General features: G+C 51.7%; 1 protein-coding gene across 1 annotated transcript in view; it reads right to left on the bottom strand.

Moving 5' to 3' along the window:
* OTOF (otoferlin) overlaps positions 1 to 18,402 on the bottom strand; it is a 103,224-nt gene that overhangs the window by 41,807 nt on the left and 43,015 nt on the right. The window contains exons 6-9 of the mRNA XM_050753866.1: positions 12,851 to 12,895; positions 5,819 to 5,892; positions 4,324 to 4,450; positions 3,788 to 3,842 (exon numbers count right to left, since the gene is read on the bottom strand). Of these exons, the coding sequence (XP_050609823.1) occupies positions 3,788 to 3,842; positions 4,324 to 4,450; positions 5,819 to 5,892; positions 12,851 to 12,895 (301 nt within the window). The remainder of the gene's footprint in view (positions 1 to 3,787; positions 3,843 to 4,323; positions 4,451 to 5,818; positions 5,893 to 12,850; positions 12,896 to 18,402) is intronic.

Raw genomic sequence — 18,402 nt, 5'->3', positions numbered from 1 at the left:
AAAAAAGGCTTTCTATAGCTCAAGACTGGGAAGCGGACAGACGTAGTTTTGGCATCTGCCAAAGATAAGCCAGTGGCAAGTCTCCTTCCCACTGCCAAGAGAATGGTTAAGTTTTATGTTTTCCATCTCGAGGCATGGCCATAGGACAGGCTACTTGTCCCTGTCCCCCATTTCAGGACTCACACATATCTCCCTTCCTCCATGGAGCAGAATCAGTGAAGGTGACAACCTGGACAGAAGCTCCGGCAGTAGAGGCGGAGGGTGGAGGGGGAGGTGGGCAGAAACTTGAAGGAGCAATGGAGGGAAGAGAAGCTCCAGAGGGTGCTCATTGCTGGTTGAGGGGCAGCCCCGAGAGGAAGCTGAGGGCGCTAAGAAAGACCACCATGTGCATGGTGTTGGGGGAAGGGGAATGCCATTCCTATTGCCTCCCACCCCGCCTGGGGCCCTAGGAAGGGGAAATGATGCTTTTGAAATAAAAAATAAAAAACAGCTGGTCATTCTCCAGGGTTCTGGGGGAGGGGCTTGGCCATCCTTCTCTCCAGTTATCAGCAGAGGACTCTATTTTCCCAGGGTGGAAGATGAAGAGGCAAATGGTGCCACAGCTGGGACCAACTGACCAGCTGACTATTCCACCATCTCCTTTCAAGATAAGGGACATACTCCCCAGTGGCTTGATGAAAGTGATCACAAGGAATAATGCTGAGTGGTAAATCTATACCCCTGTCCTGGGGAAACCCAAGAGTAACGATGCTTTGTGGCCTGCTTCCTAGGGACCTGATCCAGCTTCAAGAACATCCGCCGGGAGCTAGAGATGAGAGTTGGTGTGCCCTTTAGTACTGCCCTTCTGCAACATCCGTTACCCACTCCCCACTTTTCCAGGTGGCAGAGATGTGACATGATCAGATTTGCATTTTCAGAAGATTGCTCCAGTGCTGGCATAGAGGTTGGAGGGGAGGAGGCAATATGGGGGCAGAGAGACCAGGTAGAAAGTGGGTATAAGCACGCAATTGAGGCTGGGGACCTCAGGTCAGCAGCAGGGGCATGAAATGGAGGTGAAAACTGGAGAGATGTTGGGTGACAATGTCTTAAGTCTTGATGCCAGGAAGAGAGGGTAATGAAGAGACTCAAGACCCCTTGACCCACCAAGAACATGTCTGCCAAGTGCCAAGCATTGCTCACTCTGGTGGGGAAACTGCACATTCACAGGGGATGACTGTGGTTTCTTGCCTTGGAGATGACAATAATCAGGAAAGAGTTTACATGTGACATGCATTCTAAATGGAAGAAACAGGGAGCATGGGAATGCCATGGTCCTTTTATCTCCAGGCTTCTTTCAGTGCCATAACCTTTAGAATGGTCCTGAACCCTCACAACCCTTCCTGGAGCTGAGTTCAGCTAAGTCTCCCCTCCTCTCACCAATGAGATGTCCTTCCTGAGGTCTTTATAACTCATCAAACCCAAAGTCTCCAAGAGACTGAAGTTGCATCTGGTTTTATTGCTTTTTATTATTTATTTATAATTTTCTTTTGAGACAGGCAGGGTCTCCCTCTGTCACCTAGGCTGGAGTACAGTGGTGCAGTCTTGACTCACTGCAACCTCCACCTCCCGGGTTCAAGCGATTCTCCTGCCTCAGCCTCCCAAGTAGCTGAGATTACAGGTATGCGCCATCATGACTGGCTAATTTTTGTATTTTTAGTAGAGACGGGGTTTCACCATGTTGGCCAGGCTGGTCTTGAACTCCTGGCCTCATGCAATCCACCCGTCTCGGCCTCTAAAAGTGCTGGGATTACAGGCATGAACCACTGCACCCGGCCTGGTTTTACTGCATTATACATTGTATGTATTGGAAGTGAAAATAATTTCACATTTGCATCCTCATAGCTCTCTCTCAAATGTTTGCAAGGTGAGCTGTGAATGAACTTGTCAGGAAACACTGTGCTACCAGGTTAAATACAACTGTTTTGTTCAGTTCAGTTTAAAAAGTCTTTGGAGGGGACAATGTTTGGTTCAGTTAATAAAAATCTCTGGTGGGAAGCAGTTTGAAAAGATTTGGAAAACAAGCACTAAGTAGCAAGATGAAGATGAACCAGGTACCCGAAGGGAGCAGCTGTCTAGAAGGCTTGATATAGAGAAGTCAATTGTTCTGATGGCTGTGGCCAGATACCCCTGGCCTTGAACCCTGGCTCTAGCCTTGGCTAAATGTGGCAAGGACCTGGGACAAGCTCCTGACCTTCCTGGGGCCTCACTTTCTTACCTATAAAATGCAGTAACACGTATATTTGGGTGGTTGAAGAATTACATTAACTTCAATGGAAACACATTTATGGCTCCTAGCACAGTGCCTGGCATAGCATAAACCTTCGAAAATAAGTTTCATGAACAATAATGACTGTATTTTTGATGTGCTCTTACCTCTCAGGTCAGTGGCATCATCTCTGAGTTGGGGTCTTTGTTCTTTGGAAATTTCCTGTTCTTGGCACACAGAGAAACAAAACCCTGAACGTAATCCCTTGGAAAAGCCTTTGGAAGTCTCAGGACACTTTGTGTTTTGGGTTTTGGCAGAGGTGAGGGGGCCAGAATTCTCAAACCTCTAAGGAACCCAATGGCTTAAAGTTGTTTAAAACCATAGGGGCAGGTTCACTTGACATTGCCTGTGGCTGTTTTTCAGGCACCTGGGAAGACAGGTGCTGAGTAGGTGGAAACTAACTAAAACAAAGATGAAGGGAGATGAGGTATATTCTGGAGAAAACGGCCAGATGTATCTTTTACATAGAAAAGTGCCGTCTTATCCTTTCCTTCATCACCTGAGTGAGGGGAGGTGGGGTTCTCTGTAAAGAAGGGTTGGTGTGCATGGGGTCTGGGAACTAGGTATCAAAGATAAAGCTCTACCCCGGTAGACGGGGCTCACTCAGATTCTGGGGCCTGGTGCTGATACCCAGACAGAACATATCTAGGACAGAAGTGCAGTGGCAGCCAGCTGAGATCTCTTGCAAGCCCTGTCCCCTCTGAGCAGCCAGCATTCTCACTCAGTGCTAGCAATGCCCAGCAGTCTTCTGATTTATAGCTGAGTCTTGTTAGCCTCCAAGGGAGTGTCTGGAGCAATGGAGGGTCCCTGGGCCTTTCCTGAGAGATGGTGTCCCAGCAGCCACCAGACATGCTCATCACCTGTCCTGCCTGCACTGTTGGCCACATTCACATTCTCACAGCTAGCTGTCAACCTCTCTTTGTCTCTTTGTCTCAGTCTTTTGTCTCCAGTCTTAGAAGCACACAAATAAAAAAGTTGTGTTAATCTCATAAAATACAGAGAAGCAAAAAGAAGAACAAAAAATCACTCACATTCTCACCATCCAGAGATAACCAGAATCGACATTACTTCTAGCAATCAAATAATACAAAACAACAATTTAAAAATCATTCCAGGAAAACTTTCTTCCAAGGCCCTTATTTTAACACTTTGAATACTTTTTCTTTGTAATTCTCCTTGGTCTCTTTATGGTTTTTCTAGGTGCTTCTCACTTTATGAAGTCTAATGCTGAACATGAAATACTGGAAGGGCTTTGATTAGCATAGGCAGAGTTCTCAAGCTTTTCTTTGGGTTTGTATCTCTCTACTGATGGTATTTCTAGGAATGCCTCCCAGGAACAAGCTTACTTTGGAAACATATTCAGCTTGTGGTTCTCTATGACCCCTGGATCCATGCCTCAATATATTGGATAATGCACATCCAGCTAGAATCCCCCACTAAAGCAGAGTCTGAAAGACATGAGGCCTCCAGGTGCCCACCTACCTGGTAATCCATGGGCCGCCCAGCACTTGGCTCCATCTTAATGTCTGGCTTAGATCTGAGGAACAGAATGTATCATCAGGCCTGGTGTATGGGGACTGCTTGTGGGGGAGGAGGGCATGGGCAGTGGTTAGACCTGGGAGTGGGCAGAGGGACGGAATCGTGGTCTTTAAACACTCAAGCACTGCCAAGAATAGTGGGGATTAGTTGCCTTCAGAGGCCTTGACACAGAGAACTAATCAAAGGCAGAAGTAACAGGGAGACAGACATGGGGTCAATAGCTTCAAATATGGGGTGGGCAGGTCTGTGGCTTCCTTGGGCTGGGAGGTATTCAAAGACCTGAGAAAAGGCCTGTTGTGCTCTGCTTTTGCAGGGAGAGAGGTGAGAGAAACACCCAAGAAAAAGCAGAAAAGGTTAAGATTAGGTTAGGAAGAAGCTGTCCACGGGCCCTGATTCTTCCCTACCCAAATTTCAATCATAGCAAGGTCCTGCCTGACAGGGTGGGGGCAGTTGGGGTTGTGGGGCTCCCATCCACTCACCGCTTGTTGGAGACATTAGTGGTGAGAGCTGTGACTGAGGCTAGAGACACCGAGTCGGGATCCAGTCCATCCCCTAGCCGAATGGCCAGATGGTCAAGGTCTTCCATCTCCAGCACTGCTGGTTCATCTGGGGAAGATGAAAGACTGGTTAGGTGGGCTGACTGATGGTGAGATAGTGACTGTTTCTCCTTTTACTCTGGCATCCAGAAAGCTGAGAGTTAAAAATTCGAGGTTTACTTAGTTGCTACTGCTTAGAATGTTATGGCCTGAATAACTGCAATGTTTTTCTACCTAATCCCGATCTTGGATTTGAACGGATATTATGTCTGGTCTTGCCTTTTTATTTTAATTGAATGCTCTTTTATTGCATTGTACTTACTTAGGCACTGAATATCCCTTGTGGATGAAGGTAGGGAATAAAGAATCCATACTTTTGCACCTCTCAATAAATAGCTACCATTTATTGGGTGGATACTCTGTTCCAGGCACAACACCATGACTTTACATGAGTATCTCTAGTCCTTAGAGCTGTGCCCTGCCAAGATGGGCATTATTCTCATGTCACAGGTACGGAAACGAAGGCTTAGGAAGTAACTTATCCATATCAAATAGCTGATGGCATTCAGAACCGAATGCACTGGTATTCATCTAATGAGATGCAGACATGTAGATTCTGAAAAGCCACCCGAGGATACTGGGTTTGGTCCTCAGCCAGCAGCTGTACTCTCTCCATTTAAGAAGGTGAAGGGCACGGCTGGTATTGGCATGGGGGCAAGAGGGTGGGGGAGAGAGCCTGAGGGCCATTGGGCCACAGAGGGGATGCTGGGGGAGGGCAGCCGGGAGCCCCGATGGTGGGCCCGTGATGGAGAAGATGGCCCCCTCCCAGCTCCCGTGTCCTCTCCATTTCTCCCCTTGTCTTTCTCCAGGCCTCCCTGCCTGTCTTCCCCTCTCCAGCCGCTGCTCTGAGAGGGCCCAGTGCCACCTGCTGCTCCAGCCTCCCAAGCTCGGCCCTGCCGCGCCCTCCAGCGCCCCCAGGACCTCCCCTAAGGCCAGGCTGCAGCCTGATTAGAGGGCGCTGGCGAGGCCTGCCGCCAACCCTGCACTAGTGGGACGCCAGTTTCCCCCCAGAAATAGGGAGTTGGCCAAACAGCGTTTCTTGATGGATATTCTCTGCTCTAATTAAAACTCCGGGCTTCTGTGTGAAGAAGAAAGAACCGGGAGCAACGAGGGCGTGAGGAGCTTTGTAACCAGGCCCAGCCGACAGAGGGCGCGGCCCGTTTCCCTCCCTCGGCCCCAGGGCGTCCCCTTCCTAGAGGGCCTCGCCTCACTGGGCGGGGCCTGGCCCTGGGCCAGCCAATGAGAGTCCAGGCCCCTCCCAGATGGCTCTGGATGACCAATCCCAGGCGGACCTTTTGGCAGCTGGGCAGGGGCTGGCAAGCGGCGGGAGGGCGCCGCGAGGCGCGGGGCTGACGCGGGGACGCGGCGCCTGTCCTACCTGGTCTTTGGGTCTCCTCCTTGTGGGACCGGTTTTTGCCGAGCTTCATGGCGGAGAACACGCTCCTCCCAGCTCTGTGAGGGGGCCGCCAGAATGAGGTGCAGGGAGAGGGACGCGTGGAGGAAAACACACAAACACAGAAGAGCCAAACATGAGAGAACAAATCAGAGAAAGGAGATGGACCCGGCCCCTCACCTACTGGTCCCGAAATAGGTCGGGATCTGTCTTCCCAAATTGGGAGCCATGAGGGGGAATGAGGGCAGAGAGAGACCCCTCCACTTCCCCCTTTGCCATCCTTTCACACACAGAGGAGAGGGATGGGGTCCCCAGCAAGCAGGGAACGTGGCCTTGAGCCAGGAAGAGCCGTTTTAACTGGAGCTCCTCTGGGTCTTGGTCTTTTCAGTCTGATTCCAGCCCCTCAGTATAGTCTCAGAGCTCCGAGCCCTGCCAATGTCCCCATGCTCATCTTCCCTGGCTCAGCTGGTTGGAGAGAAAGCCCGAGGACCGGAGACAGAGCATCTGAACAGTGGGGCAGGGACCAGAGAGGACTCAGGGACAGAGGCCGATGAGGAGATGGGAGATGTGGTTGAAACGAGCTGTTCAGTTCTCAGATGGCCTCGGTGCTCAAAGCCTGACTTGCCTTTCTCCAACCTCTCCGTGTTCTGGGATGTTCCTTGGTCCCCATGAAAAAGGGGGAGATAGGCCCTTTCCCATCTATCTTCAGTCTTGGCTTTTGCCCCTTCTACCTGTCCCCTCTCACTGCCGAATTCCCCTTTCCCCCAACCCCAGGAACTTATGGCAGGCTCCATAGTTCCTACCTCTTCCTCTGGCTTGCTGTGGCTTTGTGCCCCCAGGCGAAGGGCCTTGCAGTCGGGGGGGCTGAGGAAAAGGGGCAGGGGTCCTCACTGCCCTTCAGTGATGTCCCTGCAGCAGAGCCTGTGGTTCCTGGCGCCAGGAAGCACCAGGAGCAGGATCAGCAGGGGGTAAAGTGCAGTGTTCCGTTACCCCATCCATATTGCATGAGTGGATACCTGACTCCCTCCACTTCCCATTCTCCCTCCTCCTGGGTGTGGCCCCATCATCCTGTAGGCCAGGTGGGGCCAGGTGCAGGCTCCAACCTGGAGCTCACTTACGGCAGAGTCCACCCTTTTTGGGTCACACATCTCCCCGTGGAGGCTTGACTATGGCTTCTAAGACCCCAGATCCTTGTTCTTTATGCTGGGCAATGGGAGATTGGGGAAAACCTTTCTGTCCTCAGGCAGATGACCTAGAAACCTCAAGCCCCTCTCCTCAGGATGGTGGAGCCAATCTTATTCCCCAAACCTGGCCCTATCCCAACCCCAGGCCCTTTCTTTACTGTTCATATTCAAGACAAAGCACGTTCATATCCCAGTGAGGGAGCAATTGAGAATCACCCTTTTCACGTGGCAGCAGCTCACAATCTAGAGAACATTAGCATGTTCTTGAATTCCTAAAAAGGAATGGAAGAAGGCTGATGTGTCTGCACTCTTCAGTAGCATACCGTCTGCAATACGACAGTGGGAAGAAAGGGAAAGAAAGAGGCTCTAAAATCAAAGCTGATGCCTTTGGAATTATTTTTAAAAGCTTCCTCCCTTCTGATGGGGGGAGGTGAGTTATACACACACACACACACACACACACAATGGCCAAAAACAGACTACAGGGGGCCAAAGGCCTTTCCAGATGTCTGCAATGTCTGCAGATGTCTGCTCATCTCATCTTCCTGCAATCCTCTGAGGGCCACATGCTTCTCCTCATTCAACCAATAAAAAGACTGAGGCTCAGAGAGGTGAAAATAATCACAAGGTCACATGGTGAGTGGCAGAACTGGGATTGAAACAGAAAGCTCCTGTGTTCTAGGCCAGCAATATTTTCACTGCATCTTGGGTCCTTTGCCTCGATGCCGTAGGACTGAACTTTTCCATGGGCATGAATCCCATCCCATCCTGACCATTTGGGATTTTAGTTAAAAGGCCCCAGGGCTGGCACCCGTAGATACAGGTATGGTCTGTGTGCCAGCATAGTTTACAGATCAGGATGCTGTCATCTGTGGCATCTCATGGATCATACCCATGTTTACAAAGAAGGGGCTCATTCAAAAAGAACCTGAACACCCACACATTTGGGAAGGGGCGGCTGTGCATGTTAAATTGCTGGTGACATAACATTGAACAGAACAATGAACCCACCAGAAATAATTGTGTTATGGTGGGGAAAGGACCACCCTGGCTGGCTTGCCCTGAAGCATCCTGTGGGATTTCTCCCCACCTGGTGGCCCCAAGGGCAGGAGTGCTGGCTGTCCTGACCCCTGCCATAGCCCCAGCCTCAGAAGTGTGGTTTCTGTGGGCCTCCTCGCGGGTCACTTCCTGTCTCAGGGCTTTCTGCCCAGGCTTGCTGCTCAACTGTGTCTCTCCTGAATTACCCAGGAGTCTCCTGCAGGGCTCAGCCTTTGACTTTGTACCATTACTTCTTGGCCATTCCTGGGCTGTATTATTCTTGGAGTCCCCGGCCCTTCCCCATGTGTGACCTACATAGTTACCCTTTGCCATTTTAGCCTGCTCCAGCCACAGACTTCCCTCTCCCCTTCCCCTTCTCTGCTTCCCCAGAGGGGAAGTGCTTTGGGATGGCAGGTCAGAAGCAGGCCCTGCCTGGAGAAGCCGGCTGCCCAGCCTGCTGGGATGGGATCTGGCCCTGCTGCCTGAGGCCCAGGGGGAGTGCAAGGTAGCAGGAAATGGCTTTCAGAGGCTGGTCCCATGGACTCACCCAGGTGGAAAAGGACCTGAGGCATCCCTGGGGCACTTATGGCCCTTGAATTTGAAGGTCACTTTATTCCTTAACACAAACAGATTTGAAAGAAATGATCGAGGCTTTAAATCATTTTAAAGCCGGTGCGGTGCGGTGGCTCATGCCTATAATCCCTGCACTTTGGGAGGCCGAGGCAGGTGGATCACTTGAGGTCAGGAGTTCGAGACTAGCCTGGTCAACTTGGTGAAACCCCGTCTCTACTAAAATTAGCTGAACGTGGTGGTGCATGCCTGTAATCCCAGTTACTTGGGAGGCTGAGGCAGAAGAATCGCTTGAACCCAGGAGGCGGAGGTTGCAGTGAGCCGAGATCACACCACTGCACTCCAGCCTGGGCAACAAAGTGAGACTCTGTCTCAAACAAACACACAAACCAAAACTATACTTGTCCAACTATTTCTACTACACCTTGAAGCAATTCAAAGGAGAAATCTCTCCCTTCCAACCCTGCAAAATTTTAGCCCTCTGAAGTGGTAGTACTGGTAGCACTCCTGTGTGCCTGGGAATATCTCAAAAGGATATTGTCTTTGTCCCTTTGTTAAAAATGCAGAAATGTGTAGTGAAGGATGTAATTTCCAGAATTCTTACTACAGGCTCTGTACCTCTGATTGTCCTAGACTCGCTCTTCAGTGAATCTGAATTGTGATCAGTACAGCATGATGTCATCCCTGCCACCACCCTTTGTAATTTTCTGATCAGTAACACATCAGAAGTTCACTATGGAAAAGGTCTTTTCTGCCTGATTGTAGCACCAGTTCTTGGAAAGCAGTATGCCTGCTTCTCTTGGCAAACTGTAAAGGAGAGTTTTGAAATAAATGCCAACTTAATCAGGGAATTTTGAAGATTATCTATTTGTCTGAGAGACTTAGATTTCAAAAAATCTAATTTGCTGATGAGGTGTCTGTTGTCCTGGCCTTTTATGGCTTTCAAAATAAAATTCTGCATTTGGTCTAGTTGAGTTCTACAATTACCAAAAATAGGATATGGTGAGAAACAGACAAAGAAAACGAGCCAATAATCAACTCAGCGAAAACTCACTTTACAACCAAATGGCTCCTTATTCTTGGGCACATTAAAGCTTAAGAAGCGAGAGCCAAGGGGAGGCCAGTATCCCAGGACCCTCTGAGGATTTAGAATTCATTTGAGTTTCCTGTGGCTGCATTCACCGTGGTCAGAATGAAGTGCACCTACAATCTAGACTGGTATCTCTCTCTAGAGGAAAAATGCTAAAATTAGTTCACTTATTGTAAACTGTAAATATGATGATTTCTCCACTCATTTTATGGCCCAGATTTAGAAGTATATTGCTTGGCTATGTGGTGCACACAGGGTTCTAGGAAGAGCTTAGTATTTATAATGACTTGGGAACATTCACCAAACTAAATTTAGTGACCCGAGTGTTTCATTAATTCAAGTCTCTGGGTTATTCTGAAAGTTAATAGAGACCTGACCCTAAATAAGCTGCAGGTTGAGTCCATTCACTGCCCAGGGCTTCTGCCCCATGACTGGCTTCAACTGGAACTTCTAGGCTCATTAGCTCAGGCCTCAGGTAATCAATCAGGATAAAGACTCCTATCTATGAGAAATAGGGTCTGTGGTCCGTCTTTGCATTGCTCAAATAGCCCAGTTTTCAAAACCTGAGAGCATGTCATCCAAGCACTCCTAAATGGGTTTATTTAAAAAATTTTCCATACCCCAAGACACAGAGAATTTCATAATTTCAGTCTTCACAGGTGTCTTTGAAAGTGGGTTGAATTTCAGTTCGTTTTTGAAGAACTTCCCATAGGTGGGCAGGATAGGCTGATCCTTTACACAAGAACCACCCTGTCTCCAAACTGGCCCCTTTGCACACATGACTCACTTTACAACCAAATGGCTCCTTATTCTTGGGCGCATTAAAGCTTGAGAAGCGAGAGCCAAGGGGAGGCCAGTATCCCAGGACCCTCTGAGGATTTAGAATTCGTTTGAGTTTCCTATGGCTGCATTCACCGTGGTCAGAATGAAGTACCAGAAGGCTTGGGGTGCCCACACACTCTTGTCCTGACCCCGGGATTGTCAGGGAAGCTGTCTCTTCAGTTCTTACTGGTGGCCCAGCCCTTTGCAAGGCTCAAGCAAGCAGCATCATAGAAGATGATGGGTGATTTCCCATCTCCCCAAACCAGTCTATCCCAGAATGTCACACAATATGAGTTACTTTGTGGGTTGAATCTTGTTTCTCTACTTCAACTTAAATCTATTTCCATTTATCTCTTCTCAGTGGAGATAGATACCAACCAGCTTTGCCACACATTAACATTTCAGAGATTGAAATCTGTTCCCACAGTTTTCTCTCCTCCAGGCTAAAGAGTTTAAATTCGTTCAATCTCTTCTTAGAAATCTCATTTTCCTATTATTTCAATAGTCCTATTGCTCTACACATAATAATAATAATAATACTATATGCCAGTTTACTTTATCTCATGTGTTAATTAGAGATGGTAAGAAATTAGGATGGAGAAGGGCTAGGGAACCAGCATTTTTGTGGAACTACTATGTGCTGGCACTGTGGGGCACCTCTTACTCCAACTGTAGCCAGTCAAAGGGATCAGGTCAGTCTGTGTCCCTAGGGTCTGGCCTGGGACAGACTGGGGAGCTGGGCATCAAGAAGGGCCTTACAGCATCTCTGTTCTCAGGCAGGGAACCTGGGGATGGACAGGCTGCTCGTATCTCATTCATATGCCCTTTACATCTAAGCATCTATGGAGAAACCCAAAGCCTTGAGGACTCCCTAAGAGGACTCCCCAGTTCAGCATTCCCCATCATCTCCACCTGCCCTGGATTCAGTTCCCTGGCTCTGAGCCTTAACACATGCTCTGCCCAGGCTTCTTCCCTTACTGGGAACCTGGCAGACTCCTCGATCCTTCAGGTCTCTGGGCCGGAGCTCTTCCTACACGGTGCCATTTCCTCCATCACTGCAGAGTTAACACTGCATCATCATTGCTTTTGCTTGTGCATAACAAATGTGAGTTAGAACTCATACTTTTTTGGAAGCAATGAATGAGGCTGTGAGTTCCCCAGGATCTTAATGCCAACAGATACTCCAAGCCCACACCAGTGTTGATCAGTTCAGACCCCTCAACACACAATCCTGATATTTCCATGATATCTTCAGATGAACTAATTCTTAATGTACTGAGGCCACAGTTTTGAGCAAATATCTTAAGATCTCTGGGGCTCAGGTTCCTCATCTGGAAGATAAAAACAACCACACTCCTGGCTTTCCAGCTCTCATTGGTGTGTTTGGAGAATTAGATTAAATTTAGAGTACAGTCAAGTGCTCTAAACTTCCTAGGTCTATGGTGAGCTCCAGGTCAGAAGTCAGTTTCTCTGTGTTCTGGTTCCAGCTCTGCCCCTGTTCTGAGACTCAGATTTGTTATCTGTAAGAGCAGGTGTTGACCAGAGGCCTCCTCCAGTGTGGTCTGCCTTGGCTCCCCCTGCCCTTGTGAGATCCCGTGTTGCTAGAGTCATCCAGATGTCAGTGTGCTTCTAGGGGTGCCTACGAGACCCACTCACAAGCCCTAGCCTTTGAATCTTTCCAGACCCTTGTGACTGGCCCTTCCCACCTGCAGGACCCTTCGCCTATCCTCTCCAGACAGCACCCTGACCTCATTTTTCCAGGAAGCCTTTTGGGGAGATGAAGATAGAGAGGGCCACCCAAATGGTGGCCTCTCCTTAGCTTTCTGGAGGTCTCCAGCTCTACCCAAGACCTGCTGCTGCAAAGCATACCCAGAGCTCCTCCTCCTTATGCCTCCAGCTGCCTGGCTCTGCCTCGCCCCTGTTGGCAGAGAGGTCCCTGAGGTCCTTGTACCCCTCTCGCCTTTGCCTGTAGCTGTCCCCTCCCTCCCAGGGAAGCCCAAAGGCCATAGGATGGGGGCTGAACAGTGGAGGAGGAACAAGACTCGGACAGGAGGACGGTCACCCCTGAGAGCCCAGAGTGGAGACCAGAAGGCCTGGACACCTCCCGCCCCCACCCTAACCCCTCCTCATCCCTCACCCCCATGGCCAGGTGAAAAGGCCTCCCTGGGCCTGCATACCCCGTTCCAGCTCCACCATGAGAGCCCACTCCTGAGCCCTCTCAGCCAAGCCCGTCCCGCCCTCTGCAGCCTGTGGGGAGGAGGTCTCTGCTCCCGCAGAGACACTGCCCCATCTGCCCTGGCCTGGGACACCTACTTGTGCTCGCCATCTCTGCCTCCCTTGGTCTTCTCTCTGCCTTTGCTGAGTAGGGGAAAGAAATGAGGAGACAAGGGGATGTGTGTGAGGGGCTGTGGACCAGAGACACTGGCCTCAGCCCCGGCCCCATGGACCTGCATGCTCCCCAGGGGCCTCCTTGTCCCACAGACCTCTCACCCTACAGCTTCTCATGGTAGCAAGCCTAGGTCTGCAGGGTAGGGGTCCCATGGCCCTGGGTTCTGTCCTGCGGGGAGAGGGGAGGGGCCCACAATGCTGGACCTGGGTGGCCACTATTCCAACCCCAAGCTCTGATACCTCAGGGCCTCAGCTCATCTCCCCCACCAGCCTCTGATGATTTCACAATGTGGGTCACAGGTTCCTCAGGGAACACAGCGTTAGATGAGCCTGGCTACCCTCTGGGCCTGGGCCACCCTGCTCCTCTGCCCACTGGCTCCCCTGCTCCCCTCTAATGGGGTGGGACCTCCCAGGCTCTGGGGGCCTCTAGGGGAACAGTGGGCTAAGCCTGCTCTGTGAGGGTGAGGCAGGGCTGGGGGTCCTGCTACGGAGTGCACCCTGGTGGATGGGGGGCCTTCTAGGGGTGTAGGTGGGGCAGTAAGAGAGCTACCACTCCAGGGTTCAGAGCAGGGGAAAACGGTGCTCCTATCTCACTTTAGGGAGGCTTCCAGAAAACTTTTCTGGAATGTTCTCTCAATGCTTTCCCAGTGCTGTGGCAATGAGGATGAAGACAAGAAAATGAATAACAATTAGCAAATTATTCTTCTCCTCACACCCTGTTCTGGCACAGGCCTTACCCAGGTAGACTTGACTCCATACCCCGATGGCTCAAGACCTGAAGGCCTAGACACAGCACAGCTGCAGTCTGGTACTGGCCAGCTAACCTTTATGTTAGGCAAGCAAGTCAGTCTATAATTCAAAGGCGTTAACATCAGCCAGGCCTCTGGCTGCCCAGATCAGCTGAGATTACTAAGCGGAGAAGAGCTCACAGCAGAGGAGGAGGACTGTGTCTCAAGCAAGAGCATCCCAGCTGCCCGGCTGCCCGGCTGCCCCGGCTCCTTTGAGTGGCTTTGGGAGCTTCTGCAACTCTGGTGCTCAGCCTGGAGAAGGGAGGCAGCAGAGGATTTTCTAGCTCTCTAGAGGTCGTGGGAACTGATTAAAAAACACTCTTTGGGTGAGGCTGCGTGTACTGACCCCACATGAACACGCTTCTGCATGCCTACCCCGTGCGCCTCTGTCTCAGAGCCCCACCATGCACACGTGCCCCACTGCCCTCTGGCCCCAGCATAGGAGGAAGGTATCTAACTTCTGCAGGTCTCCACTGGAGTGGAAGAATGATCAATAACGAGAATGAGAAAGTGTCTGCTGCCCCAAACTCCTCCCAGATGAGAGCCAGCAGAGAGGAGACCAGCAGAAGAGGGTCTGGGTAGCAGAAGGAGGTGGGGGTCATGGAGGGCAGGAGAGCCAGGCCAGGTGGAGAAAATGAGAAGAGGACAGAGTCGCAGAATACAGGGACTCAGGAGGAAAGGCTCAGGTCTCAACCGTTTAGCTGCAAGACTAAAGCTGGGATTTCTTTCTTTGTCCTCTCTAAGATGTGACTCCTAAAGACAGCAGCAGCAGCAGAGCCCAGCATCCGGAGTCCTCTCTGGTGTCATGCAGTGCATGTGAGTGTGTGCAAACATATGGGCACTTTTGTACACACGTGTGTGCATGTGAGTGTGGTCAGGGCCGAAGTCACTTTCTCTCCAGAGACGAGGGCAGGCATATGCTGCCATGCAAAGGTCTGGAACACTGATTTTGTGCTGCTGAGAGTGGAGTGCCCCTGAGGTTAGAGATTCATTCCATCTCTGCAACTCAGGGAGCCTGGGGAGGTGAGGGGAACACTGAGTGAGTGAGCTCCCTACCCCTGCCCCTGGGCCAGTAGGGCTCCTGTGTGGGTAGCTTCTGCAGAGCCCTTGGTATAGGTTGGGGAGCTAGAGCTGAGAACGTGCTTGGACAGTGCCTAAGCCAGAGGGTCAGGTGCTGCTCAGGGTAGAAGTTGACATCAGGGTAACACGGAGTCAGTGAAGAGGAAGGAAGTGAACACTGGCTTAGCACCTGCCGCCTGCCAGGCACAGGGGTGGGTGGCTCGCAGGTGCACGTCACTCAATCCTGACACTCTTGTGAGGCAACCGTAAGCCCCGTCTTACAAATGGGGAGGGGGATTCCCAATAGCAGAGCTGTGAGTGGAGCCTGTGCTCTGTCACACAGCACAGCTTCCTGGCACATTCCTGGGGGCATTGTGCAAACAGCTGGCAGAAATCAGGGGCCCCTGGCTTGGTGGCAGGAACTAGAGAAGTGGGCAGAGTGGCTCAGAGGGCATGTGGCTGACCAGGGCCTAGGGGAGGTGGAACTGTCGGGGCAGAGGGTCAGTGGGTGGTGGGGTTGGTGGTCACTCACGCAAAGCTCCCATACTGATTCCCTGAGGACGAATGGGGTAACTTCATGGCAGGTTCTTAGGGTCTTAGGAGTGAGTGTCACAGCAGCTGAGGCCTGAGGTCCGCAGTACCCCTGCTTAGAACCATCTGACCCCCAGAATGAAGACAGGATGAACGTGGTTGAAGTCCCAGGGAAGCAGGCCAGGCAGGGCAGGCCTCGGGGGTGGGCACAGGCCCTGAAAGGAAAGGTATGGGGTGCCCAGAGGATCTCCCGGCATCAGCCTCCCCTCCATCCATGGAAGTTCCAGCCCGGGCTGCCCGGGGCCTGCCTGGGCTGAGGCTGTTTCCTGCCCACTCACTCTACCTCCCCGCAGCCCCCAGCAAGACTTCATTTCACCCCATCAGCCAGGGAGCAGCCGATCCCCACGCCAGACCCTGGGGGTCAAGATGGCCGGTGAGACACTGCTGCTTGCCAGCAACGGGATTTTCCTCTTGCTCATTGTGACTGAAGCAGGAACAAGAGGCTACTGTGAATATTGAATACTCTGATCTATAAGAGGATTGGCCTTTCCAGGAGAGGACGGAGGGCAGGGAGCAGATGCTGGGGAAGCCTGCCTGGGCTCCTGGTGAGGTCTGAGGTGAGGCACAGACACCTCTTCCCTTGTGCTGTCTTCTTTAGGGAGTAGTTGTTTTCCTGATAAAAGGTTGGCCAAGTCCCTTCTGGAGAGCTCTCTGGCTTCCTCCCAGAACCCACACTATGTGACAAGGATGAGATGCAACATCTAGGGCTGTGGGGTCAGCTTCCAGGTCTCCCTCCTCACCTCAGCACTCCTTGACCCAGAACTCACTGGCCCCATATGGGTAGCCAGGATTAAGCTACAGGAAAACCCCAAGTCATTGAACCTGCTCCACCTTCTCCTCACGAGCAAATGGCCTATCTCTAGAATTTTTCTCAACCCCTCTTTTCCACAACCAGGCCCGCTGGCTGCATGGCTAGGCCTGGCAGGAGAAGTACACTGTAGCAGTAATGTCTGTCCCCAAGGTGCTCTCAGACCTGGGCTGGCAGCTCCAGTGGCAGCAGGGAAACTGTGCACCTGCACACGGCCCCTGCAATGCAGGGTGGGGGTGCCTGGCTTCGGCTGTCACCCTCTCCCAATTCCCAGTCCTGGGGGTGAAGCCCTTCCTTTTGCTCCTGCTTCTTGCCGCTACCCTGGGAGGGGCCACACGAAGATGGGGAGAGGTGGGGAAGCTACCTGTGAGGAAGGGTCGGGGGAGCCCTCTTATCTCCAGATTCCTGGCGCCCAGGGCTCTCTGGCCGTCTAAGCTCTCCAAAGCCCCCATCAGCACCCTGGCCCACCCTTGTAGGACCGAGCGACAAACTGGCACTGTGTTGCTATGCCACCCCAGGGAGGTTGCCCTCGTGGCTGCTAAGGGCTCCCATTGTTTCCCATGGATGTGACCCACAGGTCTGGAGCATCCCTGGGTCCCTCAGGATGTCAGAGTTGGAGGGGAGCCAGATTTAACCTGCTGAACCCATTCGTGTTACTGACCCACAGGGGCTAGTGACATGCCCAGTGTCACTCAGCCAGTGAGCCGAACAGTCAAGATGGGACTTAATGGGCCTTAGCTCTCCTGATTTGGGGCCAGCATTCCTTTCCCAGCGACTGATGGCCCTCATGTGTCTTCCGATCTTGTTCTCTGGAAGCCCTTTCTTAGAGCCCAGCCACAGTTTGTGGACCAGCCCTGCCAACCTCTTTCCTGAATGGAGACAGACAAGGAGGACCCGGTGGTGCCCACTGGGTCAGCATCCCTTCACTCCCCATCCAGGCACTGCTCCTCTTCTCACAATTTCCAACCCGATTCCTGACTCTTTGCATTGTTGTGCTATAAGAAACCTGTTTGCCTGTCACCAGCCCGGACACAGGCAGTGCTCAGCACCTCCATTGCCACCCGTTCCTCCGTGATCCCTCCCGCTCTCCCAGCAGCAGGGCAGGGGGGTTTCATTGCTATGTCCCATTTTGCAGGTGAGGAGAGAGGGTCAGAGACTGGCCAAGGGTCACATGACTAGTAAGAGGCAGACTCAGGCCTGGCTCTTCTGCTAAAAAGCCAGGAGTCTAAGGGAACAGGCTCCAAGCTAGCCCGGGGCTGCCCCATGCCCGCGGCTGGCCTGGAGTAGACAGTCCTGCCATATTTGTTGCAGGCCTGGTCACTTTGACCTTGTTACTATTACTCACCTGGCTCCCAGGGTTTCTGAAGCTTGTGTGTGTCTGTGTGTGTATGTGTATGCACACATATGTGCACTCAGGCATGTGTGTGTGAGGGGGTGCTTAAGGGAGTGTGAACTCATTCAAGTGCAAAGGAGAAAACATATTTGTGCCTTAAAAGTCCGTCAGTTCAATTACACTAATTTAGAACCTATGTTTTCTTCAGCAGAGGGACTGAGTAAACTTTACTTGGAAAGGAAAGCGTGGAAGGAGCTTACAGGGATATGTTTCCAGTGGCATGGAGGCTCCCTTCTCAAAACACACCCTGGTCCTTTAGATGCACCCTTGACTTACTGGTATTTAACATGTCATTTCTAGTGACTTAGGAACCCATGTCATTCTAGTGACTTAGGAACCCTTGGTCTCTAATAGTAATACAATTGCGTTTTCTGTTTTGTAAAAATAGTGCACATGGAATGAACTGGCCTGGACCCAGCTTCCTGTGGTCTGTGGGTGGCAGGACGTCCTGAAGGACCCAGGGACGCTCCGAACCTGTTGGTCAGATCCATGGGAAACAATGTCCTGGGAGCCCTTAGCAGCCACGAAGGCAACCTCCTGGGGTGGTGTAGCAACACAGAGCCAGGCAGGGCATGATCCTGGACTCTGGTCTTCCCAGGAGCCCTCCCTTCTCAAGAGGAAGAAAGGCCAGGGTCCAGCCAGGATCTTTGGCTTCACTCTGGCAGGAAGAGTCGCCCTCTCTTGGGCCTCCTCACTGGGCCAGGGTGGAGGTCAGGCTCCTGGCACCTGGTGGACACTGCTGGGTCTTGAACCAGAGAGGCCAGGGCCCCTCCTATCCTCATCTCCCCTTCTCTGAGAAAGGCAGGAGATCTAGCCCCATCCCTGTGTTAGAGCTCCA

This window comes from Macaca thibetana, chromosome 13 (genome assembly GCF_024542745.1).
Source record: "Macaca thibetana thibetana isolate TM-01 chromosome 13, ASM2454274v1, whole genome shotgun sequence".
NCBI lineage: Eukaryota > Metazoa > Chordata > Mammalia > Primates > Cercopithecidae > Macaca > Macaca thibetana.
Note: the sequence above shows the minus strand (reverse complement) of the source record. Positions and strands in the feature narration are given on the sequence as shown.